The following is a 14,044-nucleotide window of genomic DNA, read 5'->3' as shown; positions in this document are numbered from 1 at the left end:
CTTGTTCCAAAAATTATAACTTGATTCAATCGGAGCTCTGTTTCTGGTGGTCTCTGATTGGTGGGCACCGACATCATTCTGTATTTTTTTCATGCTTTATTTTGTTTAAAAAAAAGTAAGCCCTTCATTTTATGTACCTCAATTTTAAGCCTATTTTCTTAAATACTGGCTAGCAAAACCACTTTTGATATTAAGTTTAAGAATATGTATTTCATTTAAAGCTAGACTTATTTTCTTCAAATACAAGAAGTGCATGTGTGATTAACTGTTGGAACTGAACAGATAATATTTTACATAGTTTTTCTTGGGATGGTTATTATCATTGAGAACTGGATTGCAATTCAGTAAATATTTCAAATAAAACTATTATAAATGTCTTGATAAAATATGCCACAATAAGGCTTATTAGTTTTAAACCTTAATAAATAGTTGAACAATAGCAACTTTACCTTCTTCCAGTCAAATCCACAAACGATTTATATTTCAAAAAGTTGTTTATCATATTGCAAAAGAGGTGTTTTAAACTGCTCCACAGTATAGCTTATTTTTCTAAAGTTATTAAAGAAAATATTTTATTATATTGTGAACAAGGCATTACCATCATAAACATTTAGTATGTTAAATGTACTTACATTTAGACAAAGATATACCTTTCTTCCACCGGTGTCAACCCATTATGAAAGAATCCAGAACACTGCATTAGGTAATGGACTTTGTTTACTGTGAAAATTAGGACTGAGTTTTAATTATTAATGACTCCATTTTATCTTATACTATGCTGGCAAGTACACTGCAATACCTTTATAAAATTAATGGGGACTTGCTAGTTGAAAACACCAACATAAAGTAGTATGTGTGGAAAGGATTTTCTCAGAGGCAACGGCCGTTTGTGAATGAGATAAAACAGATCAACCGGTTTCAGGCTAAAATTGTTAGAAAAAGAAAATTACTAAAAACATAATCCAATTTTTGTGTCAGCATTTAAAAAAGTGATAAATAAATACACATTATTTTTTCATTAATTTTACCTGCAGAACATCATCAATTGTTACTATTTTTTCAAAAGGATTACTCAAACTCCTGCTCTATAGCACTTGTTTTTCTATAATGCTATCTTGGTTAAACAGAATTACTGGAGGAAACTATTCCAGCTCTTATCAACACAATTGTTTAAAAATTATGATCTCCCTTCTGCATAATATTTTCAATTAACTGTATTCGAAATAAGTGAGCTGAATTAAATATGTTTGTTTAAAATATAAATTACTTAAAGAATAAAATCATTTTCAAAAATTAATTTTTAAATAATGGAAAACAGGAAAATGCCAAAAATGCCAAGTGGCCTGAGTAACAAGTTGAAAATGCAAAAGATGTGTCACCTACAAATACTCACGTTATTAAGATAACATTCCTAGATACTTGACCTAGAGAATACTACTAAGCATTTCAATCAGTATATAACAAACAGATACTATAGAAAAATACAAATATGCTGAAAAACTTTGAATATCATTTGCTTCCTAAAGTTAATACAGAAAAGATAGGTGCAGTATGATGAAAACACTTCTCTCTTCCCATAGGTAAAGTTTGATTCTTGAGCTAAACAAAGAGTAGGAAATTCACATGACTTTGTTGGTCAAGCAGGTGTTATAAATTAGTGAAGAGCCTATATAATAATAAAAAGCATTGTAGACAGTGGCAAATGGGGAAATGATTCTTCTCTGAATGGCATTTAAACTCAAACATTTTTAAATACTGTGTATACCAAACAAATTACTTCTGAAGCCAGAATTTGGCCCTGAATGCAACCCCATGAAATCTCTGGACTAGATGGTACCTAAAGCTCTTGCTGCCCTGTATTTTCAGGAAAAATGTAAATGCTGTCATCAATAATCTAGAAAATAATGTTGCAGAAGCGAAAAATAAAGACACGATATTATGTCACTATTTGAATTTCAGCTATCTAAAATAATTCAATGAACTAACAAATTTATGTAGGAATCATAGGTATTACCTGACAACATTTGCCTTAAACTATTGCTACATTTTTGAGTAGTTAGAATACCAATTTCACTTATTAGTGACTCTCCTTACCTGAATAAAAGGTGTTCTGCAAGATGCACATGATGTAAAGTTTTGCTACAATAAAAAAACAAATAAAGCAAAGACTATAGGACACCTCAAAGTTTAGAGAAATGAAAGCAGACACAAGATGGTCTTTAATATTGAGCATTTAAGAGGTGAAAAGAAATTTGAAAGAATACCCAACTAAACTGATTATGTGAACAAATTTATAAAGTAGGAACAATTGGGAATATATTAAGATAACGCCTTAAGTCACCATCACCTTGACCTCTGTAGGAGACATTAACAATAATAGATAGATAGATAGATAGATAGATAGATAGATAGATAGACAGATAGATAGACAGACAATGTGTGTGTGTATATATATATATATATATATATATATATATTTTTTTTTTTTTGGCATGGGCAAGCACTGGGAATTGAAACTTTTTTTTTTTATCAGCACCAACTCAATACCTAGTCTCTAGTCTTCCGCACAATCTTAAATGCGTTAGTAAAATGGGTTCAATAAATGGAGAAAACTTAAATTACATTCTCTGGGATATGTAAAAAATATAAAAGAGCAAGAAATGTATAATAATGTTATTTTAGATAATGATAATTAAAATAAAAAGCCATGTAGTAGATATTAAAGACCTATTTTTAGTGATTTCCTACATATATGAACAGAACCCAGACTTTTTCCCACCTTATAAAATTATTCAAAATGAGTAGGCGCATCCCTGAATATATCTTAGCTTGTGGTGCCTAGAATACAGCTTTGCAACTGAGGCATCTCAATAAGTCTGAATGAATTAAAAAATATGTTGAGAACCAATTAATAAATTAATATTTCTTTTCTTGATAATCCTAGCAATTGCTTTACTGATAATTAAGGGCAGCCTACAGAGACAGGGCCTAAGCCAGACAGAAATTAGTGATGTTTGCATACTGGAAGATAAGAAGTAGAATAAATTTGATTTCAAATTAGTCTATGGGTCTGGCACCATTTCTTCATGCCTGGAAGAAAATGGGAAAGCAATGTGTCTTCAATCAACAGATGACACAGTGTAATTTCTTTATGAGCATAAGCATCATCCTACCACCCCCTATAGATTTCATAATTTAGTAGATAATTTGTAAAGGAAATATTTCTGGAGTCTGGAAATCTGCACCATGCTATTAAGTCACTCATCTCGAAACACCAACCATTCATTTTGTTTTAATACTGTCACCAGTGAAATAGACATAATTGAAGCATGAGATATAAGAATGCTGGCCAACTAATAGAATGAACAAATTAGTAATGATTTCCAAAGCTCCAAAGTCAAATGCCCAAATCCATATTTAAAGCAGTTATTTAAAAATCTATAATTAAGGCAAAGTAATTTTTAGGATAATTGAAAGACAAAAGTGTAACTAAATGTTTACATAACGGTGGGCGGAATAATCTAAAGAAAAAGAATGGGTATACATGGAAGGCCAACTTTATTCATTGTGATTAAACCTTATAACTTGGAAATATTTAGGAGCATTTTTAAATAGCTTAATTTTCACTTAATGGAATTAAAGTTCTATCATGGTTATGATACAATTTAAAACAGTGATCAAGACAAGTAGTTTGACTTTTCTCTTTCCTTTTGGGACATTACAAAATGGATATTTGTATTATTTTTAGCTGAACATGTCAAATAGAATACATTTTAAAATCTCATGAATAAGTTCAAGATTCACAATGGCATAGTCTTACAAGTAAGTATGCTTCTCCCTCATACCCAACTTTTATGTTTTGATGCTATAATATAACCTACAGGAAGGAGTGTATATTTTGATGATCTCCTAGGTATGAGTAGCAGAATAGCATTCTGGATTTAAGGCTAGAGTAACAAATCAATGTCATTGAAATCTGAGTTGCGCTAGTGATTCTATAAGTAACTTCTAATTCAGGAAAGAACACTGTATTAGCAGTTATTGGCTATCTTAAATTAATCCTATATATGTTTTGAAGGATTTAAAATCAATTTTTTTAATCCAAAATTTGAAACTCTCATTAAATATCCAGTGATATTTAATGATTGGAATTTCTTTGGATAAAATCAAAGCATTTTTTCCTTGAATGATTTTGTGGTTTTGGCTGTGCTTTTCTGAAATAGAAACACTTAAAATATTATTAAAATGCTTTTTAATTAAAACATATTTCAAAGTGTAGGAATATGATGATGCATTTAAGGACAAAATTCAAAATAAATCAAAATCAAAAAAAAAAGGTAGAAAAAATTTCAGAAATATTGCCCTATGAAGCTGTAATAAAAACAAGATATGCATCTGTTTTTACTTGAAAATTTTCAAAATGTAGGGTCTATACATTCTTAGAAAATATTTATGTTGCTTATTAAAGTTACAAATTCATAGAAGTTTCATGTCTGGTTTTATGTTGCCCATTAGTTTATAGATTGTAGTATTAGCTTTCAGTTTGTAGAAAGTTCTCAGATTGTCCTATGTACCGTAAAGAATACATTTTAAGATAAGGGTATAGATGGCTCTATTTTCAATTAAAAACATTCATTAATGAAAACATATAGAATTCTTCTCTTTTACTTTAAATATAGTCACAAAGTATATTCTCTTCAATAACAAAACTCTTCCAAAGGTATCTAGATATCATACATAAAACATTATTTTGTAAAGAAACAGTTTCTAATATACTTGGATCATGAAATAAAATCAACATTATTTTAATCAGTGTAAATCTCTTCTAAAGAAAATACAAATTTGGGCAGCTTATAAACCAGTACCAGCCTGCAAGTATCAGCCTGCAAGTACCAGCTATGTATTTTCCAAGGTTTAGCTATTGCTAAACCTTCTATGCCTGTTTGTTGCTTCTGACACTTATGGATATTTAGATTTATTAATCTCACTTAGGTAACTGCTTTTTATCACCCATTTTAATCACAAACTTACACTGACAAATCTAAACTTTAATCTCCCTTTTGTTAGTATGAGTGATAAAGCACCAATCAACTTCAAAACACATAACAAACAAGTCAGTATAAACAAGACCAACAATTGTTAGAAATTCAAGGTTGATTGAAGAATCAAGATCAACAGAATTTTAACACGTGAAAATTTGGCAAATAACTGATTTTTCTTCTATGACCCAAAGCATTATTGTAACTAGGAGATGAGCTCTTTTTCAATGAGTTTGCCTTTCCCGCAAGTGAAACTTGGTTTAAAAACAAACTAATGTTTAATCAAAATGAAGGGTTTCCCCACAGTCCAGGTTGAGCTCTCTAGGTAGGGTCAGAACAATTTCTACAATTCCTTTAGCCTCTGTCTAGGACTCCACTAAGAAAGACTGAGGAAGAGTATTTGCGCTCTCTTTTAACACTAGTCATTAACATTAGTCATCACTAATGACCACATCCAGAGCAGCAATAAAAACAACAAACTAGTTGGGTTTTTTGAGTTTTAAATGAGCTGAGAAGAGGGAACCAAAAGATCCAAGGCAAAAAAAAAAAAGGGTAAAATGCATGACATCAATGTTAGACTTAATTTAAAACTTCAGGTGAGAATTTTTCATTCTTGAAAAACACACACCATTGTGATATATATATGTGTATATACATGTATGTATGTATATACATATGTATATGTACATATATGTGCAATTGGAATCATATTTTAAGAAAAATAGATTAAGCATATTTACTTTTGGTTTGAGTCTATCCTTAAACTTCCACTCTCCAGTCATTCAAACTAAGTAATCACTTTGTAAAGGGGGAGGAGGGGGCTGCCTGCTGCTGGACCCAGACACATATTTGCATGTTATCATATTCTGCCTTTTCTCTCTGCAGTGCTCAGCCTAATGAGACTTTCCTCTACTTCTTTTTTTTTTCCTTTTTTTTTTTTTCTGTTTATGGAAGTGTATGCTTCTTTAGAGATACCAACTCATGCCAGTTAGTTCTGCAGGGAGGTCTGTAACTAAGAGAAGATTGGATAAAAAGTATGAGCCATTTCTCTGCACTGTCTCAATGTTCAGCCTATCTTCTCCCACCAATCAGGAGTGCTCTTCCTACCAGAATACTGAAAGACGAAGCTCTGTGGTCCACTGAGAACATTCCAGAGGCTTCATGGGTTTTTGTCTCTCATGTTTCCTAGTAGCTCTGATAGTGACATAGCCATCGCCCCTCATGCTTATCCCCAATCTCTTTAGAGTGAATAGAGGAAAGTTGTCAGCATGGGGTTCTGGAGTCACTCAGCTAAGCTTAGTCTTGACAACTCCATACTAGACAAGTTCTCTGCCAATCCTTTAGGAGACAGCCTGAATAGAAACTCCTTAGAAGACCGTCACTCCATCCGACCCGCCACATGCCACATGGCTCCCTGCTTCCATCAGGGACACCTACATCCTTATTCACCTTCAGCTCCCTAAGCCGAAAGATGTCATGGGGTCACCTGCTGCTAGGGTATTTCTCTTTCCTTTTAAAAAAGGTTCTGTTGGCAGAATTTGCCACAAATAAGGAGAACTGTGGTAATAAATGAGATGGAGAGCGTCCGAAGCGTTGTCGAAGTGTCTGCGAAAGCCAGAATCACAGAGTCCCAAGATTTCTTTCTTTTTCTACTCAAAATTCTCATCCCACTCCCATAGTATAAATAAATGAATACATTATAAACCAGATTGGATCGAGACACCTCCAAAACCTTACAGCAACCTCAACTAAGCACACCTTCCAAATGCCCCAACAGGCAGGGCAGAGAGAGAGAGAGAGAGAGAGAGAGAGAGAGGAGAGAGTAGGGAGACAGAATTATTCTAGAGAGGAGGAAACAGAGGCGATTACCAGAGTTTTGTTGCCGTTCTTGCTGAGTGGGCCCCGGAAAACTCCCTTGATGTTGCGAAAGTGTCCGTTGCTGAGATGCGTGGAGCTGATGACAATGTAGTAACACTCCATGAGGCAGCCGCCGCCTCCTCCACCGCAGTCGCCGCTTCCATGCACCCGGCGCCGGCAGCCGCAGCGCGCCGGTGCCCGGGAACTGTAGGTTGGGACCCGCAGGAGGGCAAACCGCCGCCACTCTCGCACGACCTCCGGGGAACGGCTCACTACACCCCTCGGCCGTGCGCACCGAGGCTCCTCCGCCTCCGCATCCTCCCCGCGCTCCTTTCCGTCTCTCTCTCTCTCTCTCTGTGTGTGTGTTTTTCTCTCCTAATTCGCCTCGGGACGATGAGCCCACGGGAGTATCCCGGGCTCGGAGAGGGACCGGCAGGCAGGACCGAGCGACCTCGAGTCAGTGCCGGCACCACCGCCGAACAAAACCGGACAACGGGAGTCGCCCGCGAGGCAGCGGCGGCGGCGGTGGCAGCAGCGGCAGCAGCATCCCCAGCGCACGGCGTCCGCACTCGGAGTTGCTTCTGCTCGCAGGCATGAGTGTTATTATAGTGAGCGGCGTTGCCGGTCCATTGCACTGAACCAATGGCAGGGAGCCACTGGGCTGATACTGAGAGCTGTCAGAGGAGTACATCTGTCACCCGCTGCCTCCTCCCGCCCTCCCCGGCCGCCGCCAGGACCCACAGCCCGCGCGCGAGTGGGAGCGCGCAACGAGCCGGGCACCCCCCGCGCGGCGCGGCGGCCTCAGAGGGCGAGGGACGCGACGGCCACCGCGGGCGGGAGGCAGAACGGCCGGTGACGGAGAAGTGGGAGACTCCTGTAAGGTGGGGGCGGAGGGGAAAATGAAGAGTCAGTGATTTCCTGCCTGGCAGTCGAGGGTGGGGGAGGGGAGGGGGATTAAATAAAGAATTCAATACAAAAGCTAAACGCTTCCAACTGCAGCGAATCTCGGCAGGTGCCAGCAGCGGCTTCTCTCCCAAAAGAGTTACTTACCATTAGGTTTGGCTTATTTGATTTTATTTATACAATTTGGCATGGAAGCTGGTATCCTACTCATAGTCTCATGGAAAGGAGGAAAGAAAATACCCCCACCCCTCACCCCACCCCTTTGTAGAGAATTTTAAGCGCTTGTGTTGATGATAGTTTAGGAGTGGGGGAGGGGAATTGTCGCTATGCTAGTGTAAGTAAATAAAGGGTAAAAACAGGCTCCTGTTTTTTGTGTCCCTCATCCTGGCGTTCCCCTCTCCCACCTCCCCTGAGAACCTCATTTGTCAAAGCTGAGCAGAACGCGGTGCTTTGCCGCAAAGGAGCGGCTGCCACGAGCTTGCTTTGCATTTCTCTATAGTTCTCCCACTACAAAGAGTGGTAAGCGAACAAAAGCATTCGCCCTAGAAGCGACCTGAATGGAAAATCTGGCGCAAACGAACTAATGGGTTTGGCACCGAAAGTAGGGAATGGGGTCTAGTGCGTTCTCTGGAGACAGGCCATCGGGCTGGTTTTGAAAGGGCCAGGGCAGCCATCAGCCTGGTTGTTCCATCCTCCCTCCCACCCAGTTGATTTTCTCTTTGTGTAAGTTTAGCTCCTCTGAGGTGGTGGAGTGAGAGCAACCCATCAGGTATATATAGGACTCATTAGCCGGCACTCAAAAAGATCGATAATAGTCAGTGGGAGGCTAGAAGATGGTGCCTTCAATGGATTTACTGAAGGCTTCATTTTTCTCTTGCCTTGAATGGCTTAATTGGTTAAAGCACATTCCAGACATTCTGATGCCCCTATATCAGAGCAAAATGCATTTTGATATAAACTGTGTTTATCTTGTTTATTTGGAGGTCAAGGTTGTAAGACATTCTATTCTGGGTTATAGGGTTATTTAGCAGTGACCCTGAAAACCACGATATAGTTCTTTAATGAATGTGCCAATTTGATTTCACTTATTTTAAAAAGGAAAATAAGAGAGGAGAGAGAAAGAATGTTTGTAAGGGAGGCAATAATCATGTGAATAAATTATTAATCTTAGGTGCTAAAAGAGGGGGGCACTAAATCCATCTAAAGTGAAAGTCTCCATTTGTCATGCTTCAATTTAAAGAAAGAAAAAAGTTGCTGTGAATTGATCAAAGATTATTATGAATTGGCAGAGTTATTTAGGGGCACTTGGCTAAATTTCTCAGATATCCACTTGGGGGAGTCTGAAAGTCTTGAGAGAAAGAGGACTGGAATTTTCAAAATATCCTCTGTGGAACAGATCACAATGAATTGACATAACTAAGTATGAGCATAATGCTGTTGGGGAGTGGGGAGTCTTTAACTGATCGCCACCAACATTGTGTGGAAATTAAATCCATTTCTGATTCCTATTATTACTGAGTTATTTTTAATTTCTATTTTGAAGATGCAGGCATTCTGTGAAGAAGTAACTTTGGGTAGAACTAATGACCTTTATGGTTTCCATTACAACTTTCGAAATTTTGGAAACTTGCAATATTTGACAGAAAATAAAATCTGTACTAACTAATACTGAACCATGCCAATAAAGCGTCTAAGGAAATGGAAGAAGAACCATACATGAAGAGAAAAGATGATATTTTTGTACATGTGCAAGTTGTAATTCCCCTCAACAAACTTCTGGTGAAATATTCAGATCTGTATCTGCAGCATGAAGTTCAATTCCTAGTTCAGGAAACAGGAATCAAAGTTACATGAATGGTCCGATGAAATAGAATATCATCCACACAGAATGTCATATTGTGTTTCTAATGACAACATTTGCACATAAATAAATATGTATGCATATATACATATACACATCTATACATGTATATGTTATATACACATCTATACATAAAGGAATGTGAAATATACCTGTTCAGTGTATTGCCTAAAATTTGTATTCATTGTTTATCTACACATGTAGTAATTTATATCAAAATTACCTAAAACTAAGTGTGATCACCAAGATTCTGTATCTACACCTTGAACTTGCAAAAACATACATTTCAGAAAAGATTGTAGATTCTCTTTGCTTATTCGTATTCCCAATTGAATGGCCATATTTAAACCTTCATTCAAATTAAACTAATCACACTATGTGATACTCAATATGCCACTACAATGAGCTCTCTGGCCAGCAGACTCTAATACATCAATCTTAGTATTCAGGAGGACAATGAGCCACCACCATATACAGCACTTCCTTCAGGGATCAAATGCGTTATCTGCTTTCTAACCACAGTGAGCATCTACTAGACGTAATGCAATTCTTATTTCCAAACATATAAAGAACTTTTTAGGCTGAAGTTTGCCAAAAAACAGTGAAGAGAGAAGTAGGAAATGGGAACTCCCCCATCAACCAGAGAAGAGGCATACCTTTCTGTGGCAAATAAGTTCAGATTCGCAAACAGTGGCAAATTATTGTGTCCTTCCATTTGCTGTTCCCATTTCTTTCCTTTTGTCATGGTGTAAAAAAGTAAGTGCATGGATAAATGTTTTTGGTTTTCCTATCATGTTACAATCTCTTGTGCTATCCATGGTCTATTCCTATTACTTAAAACAAATGATTTTGAAAGCGTATGGATTAGGTCAAATATCTAACCATGTATTGTAAACAAGCAGAATCAAGATTTCTTAATCAGAAAATATTTTAAAGTATTTTGTGGGATAATTATAGATTACTTATGTTCAAATGCCAACTTTCCAACCCCAAACTATTACACCTTAAAATACAAAAGTGTTAACTAAGTGGCTAAGTTGAAAACAATTGCAATTAGTTTTTAGGCTTTTTCAAAAGACATTTCCTCCTTTCTACAATTGCAGTTCAAAATAAGATTCTCTCTTTGTGCTTGTATTGATTTGCCTCCTTCTCTTATCTTACTTTGCTTAACCAAAATCTAGATGTTACCTTTCTGCTGAGCAACTGAGTATTTTTCTTGATCTGTCCTGGCTCACAAACTAGGACAATGTTGTTACCTTGATATATGAAACCAAAGTTCTATCTTCTTTCCCAGAAGAGTGGCTGGATCTCTGGATTCTGGATCCTCTGTCCTGATTCACTTGTTCTGGTTCTTCTAGAATGAAGTAACTCTTCCTTGGGTTGGCTTACTACTGTTTGAGACCATATCTTACCATCTCCAACATGCCTGGCTTTCCTACTTCCTTTCATGACAATCTCTGGATTGTCTGTTCATCTGGATAACTTCTTGTCAATACTTTGAATGGTCCACAATAAAAATCCACTTCTGGTTCCTAGCAACTCAGTCTTCCTTGAACTTCTGTGTTCCTATTCTAATATCATCCTGAAAGAACATTAATATTCCAACCTTCTCAAATGTGTCTGTGATATATTTTTAGTGGCTGCAGTTTATATCAAAAGGATTTAAGACTTTCTTTTCATTATCATAATGACCTTAAAGTATTAAGCATATTCTTAGTCATCTGTGTAACCATAATACTCAATAATTTATAACTAAGTGCTGCCACTGTTTGTCTCTTTGCTTTCATTCCTGTTTAGGTTCACATAGGTCCCTAGTGTTACTACTTTACCTGTTTAGAACTAATGAGGAAGAGCCTAGGAATTTAACACATAGATAATTCATTTGTCCTAACATAAAGCCATATAATATCACGCCATCATGCCTGAGTGAAGATGTGGCATAGTTAAATTGGAGAAAAGTGGTGGGAGAACAAATTCACCCTAGAGCATAGTCAGCATGCATTTCAGACATGCTGAGGTCAGTACTGACACAAGTACACTCATAAGCACATTCATGTTTTGAGGTAGAATTTGGCTGTAGCAAAGCAAGGGCATCAATTGCATTAAATTAATATTATAAATTTGAATATTTGCCTATTGTATTTCTACTTAATTCCTATAGTTTTGTTTGTGTTTTAAAAAGAGCTACAAACATATGGGGTTGTAAAACTCTTTTGATGTTAATATACTTGAGTAAAATTATACTGAGTGAATTTAATCTTGCTAGAGAATCTTTTAAAAGGATCTATATGACATTTGAATATAAGAAACCCTGGTATATGCTAATTATGAGATATGTATTGAAGAACCAGTATTGATTGTTGCAGCTAAATTTGTTTTTATTGTATGATTTGAAGGGTAATGGTAATTTTTAAAGTAATGATACATGCAAAATGTAGGTCCATTTCCTAAATTCTTGGTGCTGTTTTTCTATAACTTCTGCTCGGTTTTAAAATTTAGAGACCATTTAAACCAAATCCTGTGTTTTTTCATGTCTAATACCCCATTAATTTTAAGATATACCTTATTTAACACAATTATAAATAAGAACATAATCCCAATTAACTGTAAGAAGCCAGTAGTTATAGGACATCTAAACTACAGAAATATTATAATCCAAAGAGCATCTTGGAATCAATGAAATATGCCACCTATATTTGAGTAGGCACTACCACAATTGACACCTTGTGAGAAACCACTTAAAGACATGTCCAACTAAGCAACCATAGAATATTGGAAAAATAATAACTCAAACTTTCTTAATTTCATCTCTAAAAGAAAAGGAATGGCCAGATATTATCATATGTGTTTTCAAGCTTTAATTTCTCTGATTTTCTGGCACCTTGCTTAGAGCCAATATGGGTTCAGGCTGAGAGAACAGAACACCAACTTACTTGAGGATGTGTGGAATTAATGCAAATGCAAAAAGTATTAGAGAGAAATTTCACAAATTTTGCTTACTTTGATTCAGCCTTAAGAGGCAAATAAAATAATTTAAATTATATACTTCTTTACATTTTTAAAAGAATGATCGATCACTGGTTATATCTATATAATATATTTAGCTGATGCTGAGTGTCTATTTGTATCTTTCTTACCTCCTTAATTTTCAATTCTGATAAGTGGCCTTGGGATGGATGCCAAGACTGCAAATTTAAGATTCAAAACTACGTTTCTTATATGCTGCCAATAATATAATTGGATGCTGTGTAATGAATTTACCAAAAAAGTATAACAGTAAGATATATTATTATGAGTACAGAAAATGATGAACAATTATTACATTTGTATGTTTTATAGGCTTTTTGGAAAGTAGTCTAGCAATATCTATTACAATTAAAATTGCACGTAACTTTTGACCCAGCCATTGCATTCCTAGACTCTCTACAGTAGTACCAGTATAAAAAGATATTTACGAGTAAACATTTCTCAAATGTTCATATTGATACAAAACTTGAAATAAAATAAATTATCTTTAATAAAGGGGTAGGTACATAAATTATGATACATATGATAGAATGATAAACAACTATTAAAAATAATCAGATACAGCTATACCTATTAATGTATGAGGATTCTTTAGTTGTTTTATTGTCTAAGAAATGAGAAATACAAATAGGAGGAGAGTATAATTTATTATCTAGTTTTGAATTAAAAGTAAGATTATGGACATTGGTAAAATAATAGGCAGAGATACATATAGGTAAGGGCACATGTAGTTTGTTAACAAGGTTTTCTTAGTGTCAGATATGAGATTAGAAGAATAAATTAGAAGAGAAGGGGAAATATAGGAGAAAAGAAAAAAGGATAAAAAAAGAAAATGGCATATATATACGAAATCTGAAGGAAGAAGGGAAGGAAGAGTAGGAGGAAGGGAGGGAGGAAAGTATAAATATTATGATAGTTACTGCATGAAGAATGATTATAGGAGGAATAAGTGAAAGCAGGCAGAATATTGGGAAGATAATAGTAAAACCAAACCAATGGACTCTGATGGTAAGTGGAGGTGGCGAGAAGGGAATGGTTTGGGGAAATGCATTTGAGCTGGAATTGACAAGATGTACTTAGAGATTAAATGCCGGGGGGTGATGAAAATAGTTATTCTCATGCAAAACTGACAATTTTGATCTTAGAAAATGAGGGGTTATTGGTGCCATTTATTGAGGTGGGTTGCCTGTAAAACATAGGTTGGGTAGAACACTAAATTTTAAATTAAGTTTTACTAAGTTTGAGACAACTTTTCAACCTCAATAAGTAGAGACAGCAAAGCTGTCAAGTAATAGGAATTTGGGGTCAGGATCACATACCCATTTGGCAGCCATAGGTGTATCAATGCCATTTGTAG

General features: G+C 35.9%; 1 protein-coding gene across 3 annotated transcripts in view; it reads right to left on the bottom strand.

Annotated features, from left to right (window-relative positions):
- The window catches only part of ZNF804A (zinc finger protein 804A), a 283,463-nt gene extending 276,074 nt beyond the window's left edge, over positions 1-7,389 (bottom strand). For 2 of the 3 annotated variants that reach the window (XR_013172081.1, XR_013172082.1), the window contains exons 1-3: positions 6,909-7,016; positions 2,095-2,139; positions 633-720 (exon numbers count right to left, since the gene is read on the bottom strand). Coding sequence is in view for 1 of the 3 variants with exons in the window: in XM_077151978.1 (XP_077008093.1) it covers positions 6,909-7,019 (111 nt within the window). In the remaining 2 variants the exon portion in view is untranslated. Of the gene's footprint in view, positions 1-632; positions 721-2,094; positions 2,140-6,908 lie in introns of all 3 variants that reach the window. The other variant, XM_077151978.1, reaches the window with a different exon arrangement.
- Between the last annotated feature and the right edge of the window lie 6,655 nt (positions 7,390-14,044).

The sequence above is a fragment of the Tamandua tetradactyla genome, chromosome 3, assembly GCF_023851605.1.
Source record: "Tamandua tetradactyla isolate mTamTet1 chromosome 3, mTamTet1.pri, whole genome shotgun sequence".
In the NCBI taxonomy this organism is placed as follows: domain Eukaryota; kingdom Metazoa; phylum Chordata; class Mammalia; order Pilosa; family Myrmecophagidae; genus Tamandua; species Tamandua tetradactyla.
Note: the sequence above shows the minus strand (reverse complement) of the source record. Positions and strands in the feature narration are given on the sequence as shown.